At 40.4% G+C, this 18,939-nt stretch overlaps 1 protein-coding gene across 5 annotated transcripts; it reads right to left on the bottom strand.

Annotated features, from left to right (window-relative positions):
- Positions 1-270: 270 nt before the first annotated feature.
- UEVLD (UEV and lactate/malate dehyrogenase domains) lies at positions 271-14,249 on the bottom strand. Of its 5 annotated transcripts, none has more exons than XM_051804406.1 (12): positions 14,155-14,249; positions 12,423-12,507; positions 11,772-11,834; positions 10,885-11,048; positions 9,746-9,881; positions 8,271-8,392; positions 7,675-7,780; positions 5,662-5,832; positions 4,535-4,708; positions 3,854-3,938; positions 3,106-3,229; positions 271-1,813 (listed from the first exon to the last, which is right to left on the bottom strand). In XM_051804406.1, exons 1-12 carry the CDS (start codon positions 14,194-14,196, stop codon positions 1,649-1,651), a joined length of 1,437 nt encoding a protein of 478 aa, XP_051660366.1. In that variant the 5' UTR covers positions 14,197-14,249; the 3' UTR covers positions 271-1,648. The 5 variants fall into 5 exon arrangements, 4 of the variants coding, with proteins under 4 accessions (XP_051660366.1, XP_051660367.1, XP_051660368.1 ...); XM_051804407.1 differs by lacking the exon at positions 14,155-14,249 and adding an exon at positions 13,850-14,097; XM_051804408.1 differs by lacking the exon at positions 14,155-14,249 and adding an exon at positions 12,912-12,932.
- Between the last annotated feature and the right edge of the window lie 4,690 nt (positions 14,250-18,939).

The raw sequence follows: 18,939 nt of genomic DNA, 5'->3' as shown, positions 1-18,939 counted from the left end.
GCGCCCGGGCGGCTCTGGCGGGGCAGCTTGTTGTTGAAAAGCCTTTCCGTGAGTTCATTCTCCCCCGATAAAGCCAAGTGCCCTGCCCACTGCGCCGCCCAAAGGAGCTGCGGTCCTTTGGTTCTTGTTCACGGGAACGCGACACAAACACAAGATCAGGAGCATTAATGTACGAAACATACCCGTGAGAGTTGGCAGCTTAAGATATATAAAACAACACCTTGACTGTTCGCATGAAAAAAAAATGCTTAACAGATGAGAAGCGACACCTTGAAGAACAACGTAAAACCTTAATTTCATAGTGTTTTTTCCAAAGTAAGTGGGAAACAACCCAGAAAAGTGCAGCCATTGCGTTACGTGGTTTTTAAAAATACAGCAGCAAATTTGGTTACTTGCAGCCATCACTAATTTTGTCCCACCACTGACCACCACGATAAAGGAAATTTGAGTTTTCCACAAAAAAAAAGTCTGAATCACTGAAGGTTTTTTTCTATTTTTATCTCAGTTCTGAGATCAATATACACCCAGAACTCCTTGCAACTCTGGTTCTTTGTGAGATATAAGCAGAAGGCACAAAGGAACAGATCTTTGGCTCTGCCACAGACCTTACTTTTGCTTAGAAAGCTTCATCAATACTTCATATACATTCGTTAAAACCAGACTCCCCTCAAAGCATAAACATGGAATGACATTCCTAAGCTGCATACAGCAGGAGTGGAGCCCACATCTCCTCTGCCTGCAATGTGATGCTGAGGCACAACCAGGATGAATACAGTCTTTTACAGTACAGCAAATCAAGAAGTTAGAAACCCCCAAAAATCTCAAAAAACATCTGCTTTTTGACTTATCTAAAAACGCACATCCAGCTTTTTCATCCCACCCTTGGCCTGTAAGGAGGTGGGTTACAGGTTCTGTTGCCTTCTCAAGCAGCTGTATGTTCCTCAGCCTGATGTAAAGCTCACTGCCCTCAGCTGGCTTTGGAGCGAGGTCTGAATGCACAGATACTTCTGCATTCCTTAACTGCTGGGCTTTATCCTTTATTTGAATCCCATTCAGGAAGAGCACCTGTTGCAGTGCTGCATGTGTGTACTGAGAACTGTAGATGCCTTAGTGCTCTGAATGTCTTTACGAAATAAAAGCAAAACAAGTCATGACCAGAATATTCCCAACAGCATTAAGCATGCCACACAAATCCATATCCAATACTTCAGCTCTGAAGGGTATTGCTAACACTGTGCTCCCCTTAGCAGGATTAGTAGGAGGTAATTAGCAATTCATTGACATAAGAGCATCAGCGATAGCCATGAAAGATGGAGCTATGGAATGAGGTGCAAAGAGCTAAGATTAACCCAAGAATCAGGCTATAATCAGCAACCAAAAACCAGAGGAGAATGTCACCTGAATTCAGGTAAAACATTCTTGCATATTACCCTCCCCATTTTGGCTACCAAAAGTGCACTTTTCGAAGAAGACATTACTGTACAGAGCAGTATTACATAATTTAAACCAAAACTGAGAAAGCACTTTGGGAAAATAAAGTAACAAAACTTCCTGTTTTATATAGAAATCCATATATACGAAGCAACCTCTTCTGCCTTGCAAATCTCCAACTTGTGTGAGCAGACACAGAGACCTCCCTTGTGCTTCCTTACAGCTTCAGCTGCTGCTGAAGGTCATGAATTGACCCTGCGCTGCTTTGCAGTTTCTCTTGCACCAGTGGGTCTTCTTCCAGTTTGACCATTTCCAGCACTCCCTTGGTTCCAAGAATACATGGGAGACTTAAGAACACTTCACTGTTTATATTGCAGCATCCCTGAAACAACACACAAAGAACACTGTCACACGGTTACTTGTACATGCCACCTGGAGCGTGTACGTACACAAAAGAATTGATTATTTTAATTAACCAAGGATATTCCATCATATGGCGTTTGGATGGGTCAAATTCCAGTTATTTTACATACTCTGCAGTGGGTTACTGTATAGAAACTGGAAAAGATTACGGTGCAGATAAAAATTTGTGAACCATGCCACACTTGGAGGAGTTTTCCAATATAGATATATCATATCTCTATAACACAGGCAAAGTTTATACTATTAACACCCATTCCTTAGGTAGAACAAGCAGGGACACTTGATAGTACGGTATCATTAGTTCTTTTAAGACTGACCAAAATAAAGTAAAAAATATAGCCAAAGAGAGGTATCTGGGGAACGTTTTTCAAATACTGATCCCATATTTACTTTGTGAGAGAATTCATCCAACTTATATCCCTATAATTCAAGTTTACACTGTAGACTGCATTTATTTTTAGGATCTGTATGGGAAATCTTAAACTGGAGAGTAACTACAGAATGTAAAAGACTTGTCACCCCTCTGTATCTGAATTTAGTTCATAAACTATTAAAAACTTTATTTGAAACATAATGATGAAATTAGGTATGTGTTTGTACTCGAAAGAATAAGCAGCAGCTTCCCTGCACTGGGACATGCAAATCACCCTTTTGAAGGCTGTAAATTGAAGGGACAAGTACATGTTTCTACACGGGTTTTCTCATCATACGAAGTGACTTAATGCTTCAATGAAGCCTCTTAGGATAAGCTTTAAACAAAGTTCAGTCTATAATTTTAAGTTAACTAAAGCTTCATAACTTTTGCCTCTAATTCAAGTATCAAGGAGTAAAAAGGCAGCTGTTTCAAACCTGGTCAAATAAAATAATGGCAGAAATGCATTTTGTACTTTCATAAAAGATACTGAACAGCCTCTAAAAAAATCTACATTCAATACTAAACACTCAGGAACTGCAATTCACACATTTCATTTGCCAAATCCAGCTATTGCAGGGGTGCTGGTCAGCAACCTTGAATGTATTTCCCTTTTGGACATGTATTTTTGGGAGAATAATCCACTTTTAATATTGGTTTCAGATTAAAGCATTAACTGACTTTTACTCATTTTTGGACTATATTTGAAAGCTGTGGTTGGAAGAAAGCAACAGCAGTAGCATTGCTTCAGACATGCCTGTCTGCTAAAATTAATGGTCATATCCAGCATAAATAATATAATTACACTGCCAACCAAAAGATATTAATAACACATTTACCTTTGCCAGAGTGGATATAGAATGAACCTTTCTTCTGTCTTTCAGAATGCTGTCAGTCAAATCAGCAACTGAGAGCCCAACAGACCAAGATCTCTGACCTTTTCCCTTCAGAACTTCCATAGCTCTATATATAAACCAGGAAAAGAAGAAAAACATGATGTTTAGATTTTAATTATTCCTATTTTGGTTTATTTGTAAAACCCAGAAGACAGATTAAGTGCACCATATCAGGTATAGTATACTATAAAAGTATGATTCTCTGTTTTGGAAAACAACAGAATGGAATAAAGAATTGCTTTAAAAAATTTCTTTACAATACTTTTTACCTGCAGTAGTAACAATTCTCTTTTCTGTCAAGAGGTGTAACTAATAAGTAGCTAATGAAATCAGGTAAATTCACCCAAAGCTGTGCTTTGCTTTGAAGCTTCCAACACAAGCTCTGAGAAAAGTGTGTCAGAAAGCTTGTCTATTATTTTTTCTTTAACACACAGCCGAACTGGCAGCCTCTGATATTCTGGTGTCTTCTCCTTAGATTGCCACAGGCACAACTTTATTAAGAACTTCAGAAAAACAGTGACCATACACACTGACCAAAGGAGAATGACAACACGACCTACAGTCTGCTATAAACTCAATGTATGAACATTTTAGAGCAAAGTTCACCCAATTCATAAAGAGAAAAAGGAGAAACTCTGCAAACATCAAGTACCTGAGCATGAAGAAAAGGAAAGGGTTACAATGGTGTTACCTGTTGGCCACCTTTTGCCTTGAGTTACGAGCAGCCATTCCTTCTGTTTGATTTGCAGCTAAATTATAACTGGTCCACGATGATACTAAATAGAAAAAAATCAATGCTTAAATGCATATCTAAACAGTGACTAACATAGGTACCAGATAAGGTGAGGAGAAGAAAAACAAAAAGAAAAATTCAGGCTTTCCAAACTTTCCTTCCTCCACAACAACCCACATGTAGATGACAACTTTTTAATGAAATAAACTCTGTAGTAGCACCTTGCCAGAGACACTTCCTTAAAGATGATTGAAGTAATGTGTAATAATTGTTACAGCAGCAGTAACCTGCCATATGTTATACCACATTTCCTTCCTCTTTCAGTACCTCTAACCTGTATTCTTATTATATTGTTAAAGCCAAAAAGAAAACCAGCATGCGGTTGGTTGGGGGTTTTTTGTGGGTTTGTAATTTTGGGTTTTTTTACTGTGACAAATGTCAAATACTTCTGCTATCACTCCAGGTCTACTGACTTTGGTACACACAAAAACTGTCTTACTTAGAATCATTATGAAAATCTACCACTCATTACTTTTCTTATTACCTTCATTATTTTTCTCAATTATTCTTTCAATATTCAATTACTTAAGCATCGCCAGGACATCATCTGCTCATAGTTATAAGAAAGTATCACTTTACCTTTGTCTTCCCCTTGTTCACCAATAACCCAGGCATCTTTTGCCAGCACCTCTGCTTTCAAAAGGTTTGTCAGTATGTACTGAAATCTCTCCGAGTCAAGATTGGCACCTACTCCAATCACTCTGCTTTTGGGAAACGAGCTCAGCTTCCACGCCACATATGTCATTACTTCAACTAAATGTGAAAGGAAAGGATGTTGCCAATGAAGGACCACTCACACAATTCAACACAACTGCAAACTCTGAATCACAATTACGAAAAACTCTGGACCAAGTTGTTTACTTTAGAAAATACATAAGCACGTAAGAACATACTGGTAGGTTATTTCAACCTAAAATACCAAGTCAGGTGGGGAGGAGGTGAAAAAAATTCACAGCCCAAGTAAAGTTTTAAGAGAAATCAAGTGAAACTTCAGAATAAGCCACCACACTTCCCTATACCAAAAATCTCACAGGCTTGTACATTTAATTCAGCCAGTGTTTAATTTATTTTCATTTGGCAAGCACTCTCTGCTCCATCTCCACAGCTCAAAAATGGTAGGAAGGTAAGAGTCATTTGAGAAATATACACAAGGGCTGTCTTCAATGCATTTACAGGACAGAGGCTCACACTTACTTCTTTCCCTTTAAAGTAGTGATCTTGCTTTGTCTTAGTTCACAGTATCCCTGACCCAACAGATTTAAACCTTTCACCAAAATATAGCTGCAATATTTACTATGAACACTATACTTTGTATATTAGTAGCCTGTGAGTGTGATCATATGGCACATAACACACATGCATCTGTCCTTTCTGCACAGGGGAAACGTGTACATAAAAATCACAACTGACAAGACAACAGCCAATGGATGTGAATCTTGTAGACACAGTCAGGTCAAAACTACATACAGAAACATACTGAAATACATACCTTTTATACAAAACAAAGTATACTATTTTCTTTTATCTTGGTAACAGTAAAGAAAAAACCCTCAAAGAGTGTCCTGCTCAAAGCTGAAAAGGAAAACATCTTTCAGAGTGGTAAGAAGTTCTGACTATGTGGGTGTATTCAGCAGTAACATATTTTTAAAACAGGCCAAAGAAAAAGCCATGTAAGGGACAGAACATTTTGCAAAGTACCAACATACCTGGATGAGAAGCAACAAGGAGAACAGCATTCTGACTGTAGTGTGATATTGCTGGAATAATTCCTTTGAACAAATCCACATTGCTTTGTATGACATCGAGGTAAGTCTGAGCATTACCCAGAGAATTAACGGTAACTACCACAACTTTTGAATCAGCAGAAGCAGAAAAATCTGAAAATACAAAGAAAAGAGGTTTTTAAAATTTATGTCATTCTATTGAGTCTTGGATGCAACACAAAGAGCCATTCTAAAGGCTAAACTGCAGCATCCAGCTTAATTAGGGATTCTTAACCTCCTGTCCCTCCCAATTTCCCCAGTGTGGAATTTGGGGCACTTCCACAGCACCTGTAAGACACTGCTCTCCCATAGAACTACTTTCCTGTTTTACAGTTGCCAAACACAGAAGGCAGATTGCAATTTGTCCAAGGTTACACAGTAGGGACCAGAAAAAAATGTAGATAGTGTTGACAGATAAACTTTTCAAAGTTTTCTTGGCAAGAGAGGAAAAAAAATACATCTCTGAAAATGCTCCTTCATTTTTATTCCAATTGTTAAAGAAGGGGAAAAATTTTACTCCTAATTTTTGATCTTATACCTCACTCAAGGACATGTAGACAATCACAAAAAGCACTTCAAGTCTGTTTATTAACTCCAGTAAAAACCCATGTATTTATTAGCCCAAGGAAACACGCAACCACGTTTGCTGCAGGAATATGTAAGTCAAAGCTGCCTTGAGCAGGTAACTTTAAATATCTGAGTACCACACAGGTGATCAGCTTGGGCATGGCAACAAGGTGATTTGACTGTTGTACCACTTCTGGAACCAGCTGAAGCCAAAGCAGAGGCCTAATGCACTGACAAACTGGAAGCATACTAAGTAGGATATAATTAATACCAGCTTGCCCTAAACCTAGATATAAGCATACTAAAATAACAGGTGACAGTGTACAAACATTTTGTAATACTGTAACACTACTAAGAGCACAGCCAGCAACAACATACAAGCTTTTTGTACCACAGCTAAATGTAAACATATAATAGGCGACCACAAAGGCACAGACAGATTTGTGATACAGTTGCACAACCAGGGTTCAGGAAAAAAAGTGTGCTAGCAGTAAAACCTGCAAGATAAGATCAAAGAATGTACAGCAAGCAATGCCAGCTGCAGAACAAGCAACAAAGACGCCTGGTGGAAGCAGAACAAGTCCCTGTCCTGAAAGTAAGATCAATTACAACAGAAGCACAAGAAAGCCCCTCATTTCCTCTTGCAGAGGGTGCAAGGAACATGCAAACATGACACACAAGCAAGGAAGAATGGGGAAGTTGCTCATTTCAGTTTCAGTTTCCTCTGTGGAAGAGCTTCCGAGTTGCACTGCCCCAAGCTCTGCAACCCAGACCAAAGACTGTGGCCATCCTCACTAATTACAGAGACATGGCATCGACTCTGTTGAATTGCACACTCACAGTTAACTGAGGACAAGATTTTTAAGAACTCATTGTTTGAATATGCAGTGATACTGATTAAAAACTAACTATTGGCATGTTTAATGAACATCAATTTAGAAAAGCAGAACTTTGAAAAATTCCTTTATTTATCAGCCTTTTTAACACTGGTCTCACAGCTCTCTCCAATTCCCTAACATACATATATTTTTCCCTCTTCTTTCCCTCTCTCTGCTTCTGACACTGAAGTATCAGCTTGGCTTCTATGTATTTCTGCATGAGTCCAATCTCAGCATTAGCCTCTTATCCTGGAAGTACAGACTAACATACCTCTACCTCTATAAACAATGGAAAAAGCCTGAAATAAAAGCTTTCAAGCTTTGCTGAACCTTCCTTTCCAATTTTACTCCGAAGAGACAGAGGAAAGCAAGAAGCTATGAAAAGAATACATCTTTCACAAATGACAGCCTGTATGCCTCTCTGTCTCCCCAAGTGTCCTGCTCTCATTAGAACAAGCACAAGCACACACAGTACAGCACTTGCTCCCATTCCAGAAACAACATCCAATACCTCTGCTGATCTCCACATTTGGCAGAGCAAAGATCTCCAAGTCCATAGTCCCTCCTTTTGCTGCACCTTCAGAAAGATCCAAAAGAATCACCTTGTCTGCAACACCCTGTATGAATAAAAATAACACAGATCAACAAGAAAACAAACTGAAACTTGTTGGAGTAAGGAATAAAACCCAAAATTCCTCCAATTCCAGTGTTTGTTGCACTGTGTACAAACCAAACAAAATTACTGACCAAGATTACAGCCAAATCACAAGAAAAAGAATTTAGTTTAGAAAGACACTCCTTTTTCAGGGGACTAGGAGATCCCAATTGTAAGAGGCCACCACTCAGGCAAGAACCCTCTAAGTAAGGATTTTCAAAGTAAGTGAATTCAATATTCAATCCTTTGACTTAAAAAAAGCTGACTGAGAAAGCAGGGCAGAAGTTAACACTTCTGCATGTCTGTAAGTTAACTAAAGAGGCAAATGACTTAAACAGTGACAGAGCTGTTAAAACTGCTGAGGTATTTTTAGTGTCAGACACTAAGAACTAGACTGGAAGCCTCTCTATTAATCAGGTTTGCTATTTTTATACTATTTTATAATTATGTACCTTTGCTGCGACTGCTAGCACACATGCAATGCCAAGATCTCCAGCTCCAACAACAGTAATTTTATTAAAACATCCTTCATTTTTGCCTCCAATTTTACTCCTTGATTTCATGTCAGTCTCTCCTACAAGTAAAAGGAAATCACAAATTTAGGTGCTAATCCACACTGTATTAATACAAGTATTGCTGCTTCATAAAGGATCATGGTTGTGCCAGAGTTAAATCAAATTACACAAACCTTTTCAAAACAGTGGTCAAGCCTGACTGCAGAAAATTCATCACAACCTGCAAGGTTGTAAAACACAAATACTCCTCTTTAGATAGGAATGTTTTTTCACTAAGTAGAAACATATGAGCAACAATAGCAAGAAGCTAGACACTAATATCACACAAACAATGCTCCCTTTGCTACTGTTACAGATGTGAATACATATCATGGTCAAAAAATTTGTAAAAGATATCATATTTTGAAAAGACATGCAAAATGGAATTTGATTAAAATACAAGAACCTGAGGTTGCTTAGCCAATGCTACTGGCAACACAGTGATTCTCATTCTGAGTATAATGCAGAGAGATTCGTAACCGAAACATTTAAGATTGATTGTCTAGAAATGTGTATCATGTGCACACCACGTTTGAGCTCACAAGCAGTTTGGGTACACAATTACCAGAAGAAACAGTAGAAAAGGGTTAAAGGGAAAGGTTTGCACAAGCTGCCACAGATCACCATCTGTGATTGCACTAAATAAAGGAAGAAGAAAAGACTGACCTGAAGAAAATGTATCAGGGTGAAGAGTAACAGGACTGGAGCCATAAAACACTCAAGTATGGAAAACCTGGGAACTGTGAAATTCAGGAATTTTGCCCAAGACTTAAAATGGGTGAGATAAAGCAATGAGGCAAAATGCCAAATTGCATCCACTCCTGAAGGGTATAAAAGACAAGTCCCAAAATCAGCTTGTCAGCACTGAACAAGGAGAACTCAAGACACACGAAATGAACTCCACAGCCAGCGTTCCTTGTTCTCAGCGCTGCACAGCAGTGACTGGGGTCAGCTGGGTCTCAGGGCTTGTGACTGAGTGTGAGAGTGTGAGTGAGTGAGATCTGAGACAATGCATGACTAGGATTGGGTAAAATCAACTTGTTCAGAATAAAATCGCATCTCCCTTCCATAAAATCTCAGACTGGGTTTTCCTGCAGTGATTTCCAAAAAATTAGTAGTATCAAGTCTACAGTAGTTTTCAGTAGGCTTAAACGCAAACATCCAAAACGAGCTGCTTACTAAATAAAGAGAATCTGAGCTCTCTGTTCAAAGAGATACTTTTGACTACACAGAGAAAACACAAAACACTGTGGACAGGCAAACTCCAAAAATTCAGATATTAAAACTGTGTAGTGTTCTTTGTGATATCAACTAAAAACAAGAAATTAATATATCAGAGAACATTAGAAACAAGTTCATGAAAACATCCACACCTTCTGTAATCTTTGCAATGTAGGACAGAAGTTCTGATTGCCTGGCTGCATCAGAGGATGACAGTGAATACAAAGGGAGCTCTTCCTCAAACTTTGCAATCATTTCCTTGATTAATCCAATGACAGTCGATTTAGGCTGAAATATAGCAATACAGAAGACAAAACAGCTGACTAGCTATATCATATAGTGATAGCAGCTGTGAACTCCCATAGTTATACACAGTTTAATCAAATCATAAATATTGACACCCTTAGTATTTACACGAACATTTAAGGGAAAGAAAAGCATCACTTTTTTAAAAGATACTTTCCAAACAGGAGTATGGAGTAAAAGGAATTTAACAAAAAGGAATTCTAAAATTGAAATTGGCAGTGCAATTAATTTTTGAATGCATCCATGAACATATGGAAACCTTTGATATAGCCACATCCAGTATCATAAAAGGGACAAATCCTAGCTAAAGGAAAGATAGTTCAGTCTTCTCAGATGAGTATTACTGTCCAGAGTTCTTGCAATTCAGCCCTTCTTCAGGCAAAATACACAGTGAAGTCAGTAAAAGTTCTCATAGGAATGTCTATATCAATAAAGTAAAATATAGTCCATCCATTTCAGAAAGCTGGAATTCATTAAATCATTTTTACTGGCCTGGCAGTCCTATTTAAGTGAGTAATTTAACACAGTGTACAGAATCATTTTGCAACAGCATTGGCTCTAGAATCTCTGTGCTGTTTCAGAGTTCTGCCAACAGAGACATGCCCAAAAGGTAGAACCTTCCATTGAACTTTCCTAGGGATACTCAATTGGTCTAGTACTATAACTCACTATTAACAGCAACGAAGTATCATGAGGCTTACACTGCTTTGGAACAAACTCGGTCCCTTTTCTTCAGCTTAAAATAATTTTCCTTCAAATCACTTACAACTTCCTTTACAATGGCTTTGAACTGCCTGAAAGCTGTAATTTCAAGAGACATAACATTCTGCTTCTCTTTGCGTAACTATTGCATATCTAAAATTAACAAAAAAAAAATGCAGGAAACAAAAAGCCCTGAACCCTACTCACTCCACTCCACGGATCTCAATATGATACCATGCATTATTCCCAAGTACTTCCCCCCTTCAGCCACTCCACCTCTTACATGGCTCCAGTTCTGCAGGTAAGGCAGATAAATCCTGCCATGAGCATCAACATGCTTTCCCACTGAAATGCCCATGTTTGCAGTTGGCTTCAAGAAGCAAATGGGGGGAGCAAAGGGATGAGAATCCAGAATCCACAGCTGAATAGGTATGTTATAGGAATTACCTGTTCAACGCAAAATAAAAGCCATTAGTAACTTCTGCATTGGGAAGAGGCACTAAAAGCCAGTCATGTGTGTGATGTGATTTACACTTCATAATAGCAAAGAAAAAAAGCCTGAGAGATCGCTTTCCAGATTCACACAGAGTATTTATGTTACTTAGGCTAGTTAACAAACACAGGCTTGTCTGGATCGACTTGAAGTGCTACTGATCGTGTCTTTCTTAATATAAAGCTCTGTGGTTGTTTTGCTTCCCAAGGTCCTCTTATCAGCCAACATGTCCTCTTTTCCCAGCAAAGAAATCACTTAAAGGTACCATTTCATATTTATTTTAGGACTTAACAACTAGTGCAAAGAGGCAGCTATTAAGAGCTTTACCAAAGGCTTCAAGTTAAAAATAAAAAATTACCTACTGGTTATTTTTGGACACTGCCTATACAAGCATAGGGCTTGTATATATAGAGTTCACACAACCTCCATTAGAACCAAAGAGTTTGCCTACACAGTCTCCAACTACATGACTTTTTAATAGTTAATTTACCTATATAATTAATAATTTTTAATTTCAGCATCTGTTTTTGCATCTGCTTTTGCAGAAGTGGCTTCTGCCAATTCATGCAAAATGCTTTCTAGCCCTCTTTAAAGAAGCTGCACTACTGCTAAGAGACAGCACCCAACACATTTCACAATTAGATTCATAACTGGTAAGAAAATTTGATTTATCTTACCATATTTCACTGGAACAGTACCACTAAAATTCAGGAGGTCCTTCTGGGATCCATCCTTGAAGGCTGAAATTAAAAATGTGATTTTAAAAAATAATAAATGCTTTCAAGTCTGTGATGGTAGTCCCATCCACAACTACCAATATACCACACCGATTTTTCTTTAGAAATCAACCACACTGCCCCTGAAAGAGCCAAGACTAGAATGCTACAAAGGTCCCACCTCCCCTTTTCAGTATTTCCTTAATGGAATCTTAATGAAAATTGCATCTTTAGTCTGAAAATCCCTTGTCCTGGGTAATTCTGATGTTGCAGGAATTTTCAGTCAGGCTGAGGGACGCTGGAAGTACACTCTATAAGATACAAATAGCAAAATGCTTTCAATACAATCGTGAAAAATGGGGAAAATGGTGTTACATATAAAGATTTTAAAACATCAATCTTCTATAATTACTGACAAGCTGAAATAAAATGAAGTGAATAAGTCATCAAGGTTTTTATAGTTTTTATATTTATGCACTCTTAGAAGAGTCAAAGTAAAGACAGGAACACAACTGAAGGATATTCACACTATTTAGGTTCTGTTATACACAGCCTGAATTAGTTCAAAGTACACAGCCACAATTAGTTCAAAGTAATTGTATCACTTCTTACTGTATGTGTTCATGGAGAACGTGAAGTTTGGGTATGTCTTGCTAACATTCTTCAGCTCTTCTATGGTCAGGTCTCTGAACTTATACTGGGAAGGGGGAGAAAAAAAAAATCAGGAAAAAAAGTTTCACTTCAAAGGCTTCTTTCTTTACCAGAGATAGCAAAAAGGATATGAGACAAAGCAGAAACACAAGAAGGGGAATGTAATAATTACTTGTGGTGTTATAAGTAGTTTTGATGTGAAATATATTATCAAAAAGAATTGATTACAAAAAGGCTTTAAAGGTATCACAGGTCTGCTGTTGCTGCATAAGAACTCAAATTCTGAACATTACTCCTTACATACCGTTTCTTTCCATTCATAGCTGTGTGAGCAGAGGTTTAGTAAAGTTTAGTCTCCTCTGCACACAATAACTAAAAACAATATAAAAACATAAACCTCTTAGAAAAAGGAGATTATTTTATTGCTGACACGGTAAAACTCAGATCCACCTCCACATATTTTAGAAGAGTTTCATAAGATGTTGATTGCCACAAACATACTAAATGTGTAAGTGATTAGCCTCTGGGATTTTTTTCCCATTTTTATGCTGTCTTTGAGAGCTAAGAAGATGAATCACTGCTGCTTGAGACTGTCCCCAGCCAGACCAATACCTGAGGACGCAAGAGATTTGCATCCTCCCACATCCCAAAGTTATGAAGAATATTTTCCATTTCCTAGATTAAGGCCTCTGCTTCTCATTTAGGAAACCTGGAGTTGTTTTGCAACCCTTGCCTAAGCAAACACAACTACAGCCTGACAGTGGCTTAAAGAGCTTATCACTGCCCTGGAATACTTGTCACACAGTAGTAGCTTAAACCAAATTTGTCTTCAGTCTGGTACCCCACCAGCAATGCTACAGCTATGGGGATATTTTCCATTTTGTACAAGAAAACACAGAGCTGATGAAAAGAAACACCTTTTAGTCTCAGCTTCTCCCCATTCAGTCTTACAGGATACTGCAAAGTCAGGCAAGAAAAAAAAAATTAAAAAATCAAATCTGCCCAAATTAGGAATGTCTGCACAACTTAGATTTAACACATTTTTGGAAGCATTGATTCATCTGGTTGTGAAACCAAAGCCATCTTTCCCCAGCTGGACCCCTTCTATTCGTAATGCAAAACGAGGCATTATTCCTATCAAATAGTTTGTCCTGTTCTAAAGATCAGAGGATTTATGAGGTGAGTCAGACGCAGACCTCGCTCATTCCGCACCTGAAATTATCTGGCATGCCCAAAATTTAAATACGCCCACCTCAGTTTCTCACATGGAAATTAAAACGCTCAGAAGGATGCTACAACAACACGCCTGTGTTCCCAGGGAGCGGAGGTGCTAACGCAGGGAACGCCACCAAAAAAAAAGAAAAAAAAGGAAGGAAAAAAAAAGTTACCAATTCCCCGGTGGATTGATAACTCCGAGTGAACAGTAAGGTTGCAGCCGGGAGGCACGTCCCGAGTCACGGGAATAAATTCACGCGCAACTTAAAGCTCGGCTGCGGACAGGGCAGGGACGGGACGGGGCGCGACGGGACGGGAGTCCTTCACCAGCCACCACCACGAAACTTCCTCCCTTCCCTCCCAGCGGCCGTTCTGGACCTGCAGGACCTTTCCATTCCCGCCGCCCTCATTCCTTCCTCCCCCCCCCTCAGCGCGGGGTCCCCCGCGCGCCCCCTCCCCTCGCCTGCCGCGCGCGCACCTTCCCCAGCTGCCGCCTCAGCGCCTCCTCCGCCACCGCCATGGCGGTGCGCGCCGCGTCCCGGCGGCCCCTGCGGCATCCACCGCCCTCAGGGAGGCGGGATGGGCCCGGGCGCGGCGGCGGTTCCGTTCGTGCGGGGAAACGTGGAAAAAGGAAAACAAACCCGTCATTTTAATTCTCCTTCCGACGCACGTGAACGCTTCAGTACGCGACCGTGGCAAAGAGCTCTGGGCTGAGTGCCATTTCCAGCCGCCATGGTGTTGCAAAATGTGGAATAGGTGGAGATTATCTGAAATCAGGATATTTGTAAGATGTTTGCATACTTTCAAGCCTAATCAGCAAGAAAGGAGACCTAGTCAGTGTAGGAGCAGGCAGCACCCAGCGTCCCCTAGACAAGGACATCCAGGAACTACCAAGCTTTAAGGATGCAGTAAATCAGCATGTTGTTTATAGAATCATAGGACATCCTGAGATGGAAGGGACCCATCAGGATCATCAAGTCCAACTCCTGGCCCTGCACAGGACACCCTAAGAATCACACCGTGTGCCTGGAAGCACTGTCCAAATGCTTCTCAAACTCAGACAGGCTTGGTGCTGTGACCACTCCCCTGGAAACCTGTTCCAGCGACCAACCTAAAGAACCTTTTCCTGATATCCAACCTAAACCTCACTCAGCTTTATGCCATTTCTTCCAGTCCTGTCACTGGTCATGAGAGTGAAGAGATCAGTACCTGCCCCTCCACTCCCCCTCATGAGGATATTGAAGACCACAAAGACCCTCAGTCTCCTCCAGGCTGAACAGACCAAGTGACCTCATCTCCTCCTCATAAGGCTTCCCCTCCAGACCCTACACCATCCTCATGGCCCTTCTTTAGACACTCTCTAATAGCTTAATGTCTTTTTTATATTGTGGTGCTCAAAACTGCACACAGTACTCAAAGTGAGAACAGATAGCAGTTAGAACTCCTTAATCAAGGACATTCTGGAACTAACAAGCTTTAAGGATGTAGTAAATCAAGATGATGGTGTATGTATGCTTTGCTAACTTGGCAAAATACTCAAGGTCCATGTACCCTATAGCTGAACTATTTTCACTATAATACTAAAAATCACACCTAGAGGTCAGAAAGACCCCTGCCAAGGTGAAGACCTTTCCCCTGAGCATGTGTAGAAGTTAGCTGGGGTTACATAACTTTTATGGAAATTACTAACCAATCGTAATGGGGGGGGGCATACTTGGAAAACTACTAGTTCTGAATTTCTGTGTATAAATAATGGTGTGGAAATTCCAGTGGAAAAAAAATAATCTCTCCAGGAGCCCACTTAGACACATTCTTTACAACAACAGGCAAGGGTATGCCAATACAGAACAGAAGTTTTGCAGGTTCCCCGCATGCTACTCCTGAGGCAACTCCTTGTCAGGTGCGCATCCATGAGAATGCCTGCCACTTCCTGCATTAGGAAAATGAAATCTGCAGGAAAACATGACAGAGCCCCTATGGGAAATACAGATGTTCCTCCAGCAGGTCTCTTCTAGCATGTGATGGCTCCAGGCAGTTCTCAGCTACTGCCTTCCTCCCCTCTGTATTTCTTCTCTCACTAAGTTAACACAAATTTGAAATCTGGCTGAGCACAATAACAGAGAAGTAATCTCTGTAAATAAGACCATACATAGATATTATAGGGATGTGGGAATTTCTTCCCTCTGTGTTGATAGTATCAAAACTTATTTGTATCTTTATGGAGTTACAAGTATGTAAATACAAACCTAGCATGAACTTCTTTCCCTACATAAATCTACCTCTTATTTTTTAAGCCTCCCTACCACACAGCAGAAATACCAGAAAACTGCCTTTTGCAAAGTGGGCCACATAAGATTGATGTCCAATTCAGAGGGAATCACAGTAGGTTCAGCTAGGTAAATGGTGAGAAATGCCAGTTCTGTCCCTATAACTACAGAAAACTGACAGATTGTAGCAGAACAGACCAAGAATGACAGTAGCACATTTCTACAGGGAGTAAGATCTCAAGAAAGCTCATATAATTTTTTCTTCCTCACTGATGTGAGGCCTGAGGCAGATATTAACCAAGAGCAGAGATTGTTGGTACAGCCATAGCAGTAAATAATTAGTTGTAGAACAACCTTTATCAAGCTTTTCCATCATATGTATTGTTTACTGATACTGATTCTGTTTCTGTGCTGAAATCGTTGTATGTGATGTAATGAACAATGTTGCAGTTTCAGTGTTCAGTTTGGAAAGTAGCAGAGCCACAAAAAGAAAAGAAAAAAAGGAAAGCCACAAAACTGGGCTGCTCAAGATCAGTCCTTCAGGAACTGGCACTGCAGATTCCAGCAAGTGCTGCACATTGTTTGCCCAGCAAGCACAGTACATCTTCGGTCATGAAGTTCTGCAAACAACTGATAGTCATTACCTTTGGGATGTTGTTTTGTGAGTAACACTGAAGGAGAAGTACTGTGAGGCAAGTTCCAAATAAATCTGCCTCTCTGTAAGTGTTAGCTGTTTCATGCAAAAGAAGGTCACAATACCATCAGCAGAACTCCTAAAAGAATTATTTTTAGATTTTAAGCTGTTGCTGCATACTCCACTAACAAGGTAGAACTTGAGATATGCTTTTTTCAAGCACAGGCTTTCTGCCAGAATAAGTTGCTGTAGTTCAGCAGAGGTTATAGCAACTTACACACACTGAGAATCTGCTTTCCACCCCTCTGAGCTTTCCCAGTCAATCAGCATCTGATTATTTTAAAATATTACTTTTAAGACACGATGTTCTCCAGCTCAGAAGTAGATATATAATTTAGAGCAGATACTTTAGCTGCCAGCTGTCCACATTCAATATAACTGAGTTTCAGAAGGGAGATACAGACAGACAGTTCAGAGAAGATAGGCTGATCTTACCTTTTCCTGCAGCAGGATGCTGGGACCGTTACATATTGATCTTTCCTGCACTGCAGAATCCCAGCTACCTGGATTTACAGCAGCATCTTGTATCTGGGGTTGTGAAAGCCCATCTGGAAGCAGAAACCATAGCTTGGCATTAAGGAGGACAATGCCCCATGGCTGCAGCAGCAGTGGGAGTGGTGCAAATAGCCAGACTGGTGCTCAGCCCCTAGCAAGTGACAGGTGGGGCTTTATGAACCCCACGGTGAGGGGGAAGGAGGACCTCTGGAATGGGCAAGACATAGGGTAGGATGCCAAACTCACCACGGACTGGCTCTCTGTGAACAGTGAGGGCCAATTTTCCTCCTTCCTGGTGGTCTCACTTTTCCTTGGTCCTTTCCTTGAGGCCCATATTTGTGCAGAACTGCTGGTACCTCCAGGAGAGGGTTTGCAAGGCAGGATGCACGAAAGGGCAGCAATGACCTGGCATGACACCTCCAAGCCCCCAGCCCTACTCTGCACTGTATGTGCGAGGCCAGCAGCGTCCCAGGTGCTGTGTCCCTCACTCCACCTGCCCAGAGAGGCTCCTGCCCTGAGGAAGGGAGGATGGAAGTTTGTCTCAGGGACTACCACCAGTGTAACCTTGCACACTGCGCTCTCCAGGGTGGTGGGCGCTGTGACAGAGACCCTCAGTAAACAAGGGGAAGTATTCTGGGCAATCTGGGTTTTGTGGTAGAAGGAACAGTAAAATAAATCTTTACTGGGACCTCGAGAGTGCTGGTCTGGGACACAGGCAAAGGCAGCTGCCTTCACCTCAGCCTCCTACAGACCCTGTGGCTACATGCTTTTTTGGAGCTAGCAAAACCTATGTTACACTGTTACAGAATGATCAGCTCGAACATTTATCTAAACCCTTTTAAGAGATCATTTTGTTTCACAAAGGTCCTAGCAGACTAATCTTTGAGAATACAGTTTTCCTTTTAAATTTTTAATCTCAAGCATTTAAACTTCAAATTTCTCCCTATTTCATGGTAAAAAAGTTAGGAAAACCTGATAGACATTTACACTTACTAGCAGGTTTGATGTTTGGAAACATTTTTAAAATCTGTGTGCACACATAAACAAAATAATCATAGAAACCAGAACAGTGACCACATCCCCTTGGCCGTGATTTACCACTACTTTCTCAAGAACACAGTGGTGATACCATTTCTGTTCAAGGCTTAGAGGTCACCCTTGACTAAGCTTATATCCAAACTACAGATGTAAATTTCTTAGTACTCACTGTTCAAACTCCCCTTTAAATTCAGAGCTGGGTGGGTCTGTGCCCTCTGACTCAAAATTTTCTCTCATGTCATTTGCAATGAATAACTCTGCATTTTATTAACAGATCCTAATGCCAGCTAATCTCTAGGCTAATGATCTGCCCACACAGAACACAGCCTTGCTACCCCACATACCTCCCTGTACCAGTCCTCTGATGCCGTAGAATTTTTAAGACTTATAGCAAATGTGGATTTTTAGTATGGCTGTAAAGTTCCTCACACAAAACCAAAACTGCCTTTAGCCCCAGAAATATCATGACCTAGAGCACTATTTTTCCTCAGTGTTCACTTTTGTTCTGAACAAGCAGTAAGTCAGCTGTGTGTGTGTGTGAACTACACTGTGACCATTTTATATGCCATAACTATCACTTTGAAAGCACAAACCAACCAAGGCTGGATTTAAACCAGCAGCTATGAGGTACCTCAGACCTCACTGCCAACTGCATAGGGCAGCAAAGAGGCTTCCACACATAATTAAAATTTTCCTGCAAGTTTCAGCATCTCTCACGCAGCTTGTAAACAGGGCTCCTCACAGCCCTAGGCCACATCACATCCCATAT

The sequence above is a fragment of the Manacus candei genome, unplaced genomic scaffold, assembly GCF_025592945.1.
Source record: "Manacus candei isolate 608988 ecotype Guabito, Panama unplaced genomic scaffold, ASM2559294v1 h1tg000060l, whole genome shotgun sequence".
Taxonomy (NCBI): Eukaryota; Metazoa; Chordata; class Aves; order Passeriformes; family Pipridae; genus Manacus; species Manacus candei.
The sequence above is the reverse complement of the archived record's forward strand: the minus strand, read 5'-3'. Positions and strand labels throughout refer to the sequence as shown.